Source organism: Columba livia, chromosome 1 (assembly GCF_036013475.1).
Source record: "Columba livia isolate bColLiv1 breed racing homer chromosome 1, bColLiv1.pat.W.v2, whole genome shotgun sequence".
Lineage (NCBI taxonomy): Eukaryota > Metazoa > Chordata > Aves > Columbiformes > Columbidae > Columba > Columba livia.
In genome coordinates this window covers 171805034-171808761 of record NC_088602.1, presented here as the reverse complement: position 1 = coordinate 171808761, position 3728 = coordinate 171805034, and the positions used below count along the sequence as shown (strand labels likewise).

General features: G+C 42.3%; 1 protein-coding gene across 3 annotated transcripts in view; it reads left to right on the top strand.

The window, feature by feature from the left end:
* The first annotated feature begins 20 nt into the window (after positions 1 to 20).
* Positions 21 to 3728, top strand: part of XPNPEP3 (X-prolyl aminopeptidase 3) — a 36858-nt gene continuing 33150 nt past the window's right edge. For all 3 annotated transcript variants that reach the window (XM_065046443.1, XM_065046454.1, XM_065046442.1), the window contains exons 1-2: positions 21 to 176; positions 1779 to 1895. In XM_065046443.1, the coding sequence (XP_064902515.1) occupies positions 116 to 176; positions 1779 to 1895 (178 nt within the window). In that variant the 5' untranslated portion in view covers positions 21 to 115. The remainder of the gene's footprint in view (positions 177 to 1778; positions 1896 to 3728) is intronic.

The window sequence follows — 3728 nt, the reverse complement described above, 5'->3', positions numbered from 1 at the left end:
GGGGCGGGAGGGACGGGGCGCCCGCGCTCGTTGATGGTGTCAGCGCGCGGCGCCGCGCTGCGGGAAGGCCCCGCCAAGCGCGGGCTGGGCCCCGTGGTAACCGCGTCCCGGCGACATGTCGCGCCTGCCGGCCCGGAGGCTGCTGGCGTTGTCCAGGGGCTGGCGCGGCTTCTCAGGTCAGCGACTCCTCCCGCCCCCACTCGCCTCACTGCACCTCAGCGGTGCAGCCCGGCGCGGTGCCGCCAGGCCCTGCCCGCCCCTCTGCAGCCCCGCGCCCGGGGCTGCGGTAACTGACAGCCTGACAGGCGTTATCCCTGCTCAGAGCCCGCCCTTCGTCCACGGCGGATCTTAGGGCGTCCGTTCCGCGGTGGGTGCGAGGGGCGCGGGATCGCAGCTCTCCCCGGCAGCGGAGTCGTAGCCCCGGTCACGGTGAAATCGGACGGCAGAACGGCTCATTGCTTGAAAAATAAAGCAACGATGTGGAAAGTTCCTTGCTGCCTTCAAAATATTAATTTATTTAATGCTTCTTGTGTTCTCCTGTCTCTTTGCAAGGTGTCCTGTTTGTCTTCTGTGTAGACAGAGAAGAACAGTGAAAAACCTTTTTAAACTGCACAAAAATTGGCAATTCTGTTTCACTGCCTGGGTCTCCGGACTGTTAGTCCAGTCGATCACCCCATAGTGGGTGCTTTATGTTATGACTGTCAGTTGTCATGCATCACTAATCTTCAAATAATGGCTAATCATACTGGCTCCCACAGAAAACTCATGGTCTGTATGTTCTGCTGTAAGTTTTTGAGTCGCAGCTCCCTGAAAGGCAGGCAGCTGTTTTGCTTGCTTATGCTAGTGAAGAGTTGATTATCATTTATTCCAGGAATCCAGTGCCATGCTCTGGCAGCATGGGCTGATTTTATAGTAGGCACATGGTAAGTGACATAAAAGGGAACCACTTTCCAAAACATCAGCTGGTAGGTGTTAGGAAGCTGGTTACCATCTCCTTCCATGTGTGTGATGATTTATATCTAGGCACAAGCTGCAATCTGTGACTGAGAATTCCAAAATAGGTAATATTTGTGTGGAATTTTAGCTTTTGTCTTGTGCACACCCCCAGCTCCCAAATGCACACTTGCGATTCTCTTTAAAACTTGTCTATTTTGGCTGTGTGTGGATTTGGAGGAGAGATACATAACTATGTGCTTCTGATGAACTGTTTTCAATTTGGCTAATGCTACTGTCAAGTTAGAGACATAAACAGGAACTCTTGAATTATCTTTCATACAAAAAAAATCACATCATGGTATAAACCTGTAGAATTTGATGTATTCTTTGTGGAATTGTTGGTAAAAAAAGAACTGGAAGGGCCTTAAAAACTGTGTAATTGTTCCATATGAGTGGTATTTTTGAAGACGTAGTCAACGAAAGATGTTATATAGGTGGTGTTCTTCAAGCCCTGTAGTGTTTGAGGGAAGCAAGGGAGGGAGAACAGCCAAGTGCCTACAGGTGCAAATCAACATAGATTTCTGGGTTTTCTTGCTGAATTGTCAGGTTTAGCATATGTTAATTTTTTCAATCTGTTTTATGAATATTTGATCATAAGTACTTGACTTGTGTGTACATTATTTTATAAACTACTATGGTACACAACAACTTGAAAAGTAGGGATATTTATGTCCTATGAGGTAAATGAATTCTGCTAAGAGTCAGATGACTGGAGTATAAGTCTGCAGTTTGCTAACTGGAAAGCTCTTTTACCTTGACATGGTGGTTTTTTTCCCCTCTAGTTTGTGAGTCATGCGGTCTCCGAAGATTTTCCCTCCAGCCTGCCCAGCAGAAGAAGATTCCAAACCGATACTTGGGCCAGCCCAGCCCCTTCACACACCCACACCTTCTCAAACCAGGTTAGATTCAGCCCTGTGTGAGCCAATCATTGGGTTTCTTTCTTGTCTCTATTTTGCTGTGATGTCTAAGACAGAGTATATAAGACAATAGATTTGCTGAATCGTACAGGTGTCTGATTTCAGCCATTTATGATTACCTTCATCAGGCAGTAATTATATTTAGTTGTTAATTTCCTTGTTTGAGATGATACTGAGACCAAAAATAGGCTTCAGGTGTTCTCTTTTTTACCTTGTGGAGTGTTTGGTGTCACTGACTTTGGTACTTCAGACCTTTCATGGCAGTGGCATTTACTGAGTTCGTTGTCCTGCAAATAGATATGATTTATATTAGTGGGGAGACCTTTGTGCAAGCTGAACTGCCAGAATGCCTCGTATCTAGTGTCTTGTTGGTCACAAAGGTGTCATTCAGAAAAGGAGACTGTGGAGAGACTTACTGCTAGATGAACACCACTTGTCTAAAGAACATGCCCCTTTAAGAAGAGTTTTCAAGCTGTGAGGGAAAGAAGAAAAAGAAACTTGTGGCTATAAAGTAAGATGATAGTCACGAAAGAGAAGCTGAGGTTGTGCAGTTTTATGAGTTTAATGAAAACGAACATGTAGGTATGAGACAACTGTAGTTAAATCTAAAAAAAAAAAATTGGAAGTAAAAACATATTCAAGAATATGTCCAGGAAGACATTCTGATTGTTATTTTCCCATAGACAGCTATACAGAGAACAGATGAATATATAACTATGCACTTACATATTTAACTGTAGAAAATTCAGGTCAGAAGGAACCTCACAGAGTTAGCAGGTCCGCGCTCTGCTGAAAGCTGAGCTAACTTCAATATTACATCAGGTTTCTCAGGGCACTGTTTAACAGCTCACGGTAAATGAGGCTGACACTTTAAAAGTACTCAAAGCTGAAACACTGCAGATTAATTCTAGCTGCCTGTAGTAATTTTCCATTTAATAAAGGAGTGATGTTTTCCTTAGAATAATACAGCATTGTTTTATTGCAATTATTGTTTTAAAAAGTAAATGCCTTTAAGGCAAGGAGAATTTCCAGGCCTTGCGGTCAGAAGACAAATGGGATTCCCGTGTTCCACCCTACTGCAGCTTCTAAACTTCACCGGACTGTTTGTGATAGTTAGAAAGCTGACTGGAATGCAACAGACCATAGGAAATTTGCAGTATTATATTGCAGAAATGTGAGGTCAGATTGCATGAAAACAGGTTCTGTGTTCTCTTTTCTAGACCTCCAGAGTAAAACAAATTTGATGGTTTTATTTTTATTTTTTTTCTTAAAAAAAAAAAGACTTTTACACCAAATAGGTGTTGGGGATGCATGGTGTTGAAAAGCTGTAAAGTTTAATGCAAATACAAATGTACAACATACGTGATTTTCTGAACTCTCTTTTCTCAAGCAAAAACATTCTGAATGGAACTTCCCCCTCCCACCCCACCCGTGCAGGAGTCCACTTACAGTACAAGTCAAACTTCAGATTTTATTCTACAGTTGTCAGTGTGTAATATGTTGAAGAGGAAGAAAATATTATGAAAGTAGAAAGTTAACAGTATAAAAATTCAATCTATGTTAAAATAGGATGTTAGCAAAAGTACTGATTAAGGGTTATGTATTGATTTAAATAATAGTTAAAGTGTCTCACATTTTAAAAAATACGTACTTAAGCAGGTGTTCGTTGTTCTTTCAACTTCAGTCTGGTTTTGATGAGTGTCTTGATCACTGTACTTCGTATCCTTCGTGACTGGAGCAGTCTAAAGCATACTTCAATCTAAGAGACGGTTTATTTAGAGTCATTAGGAATATAGTATTTAACTTTGGAAAAAT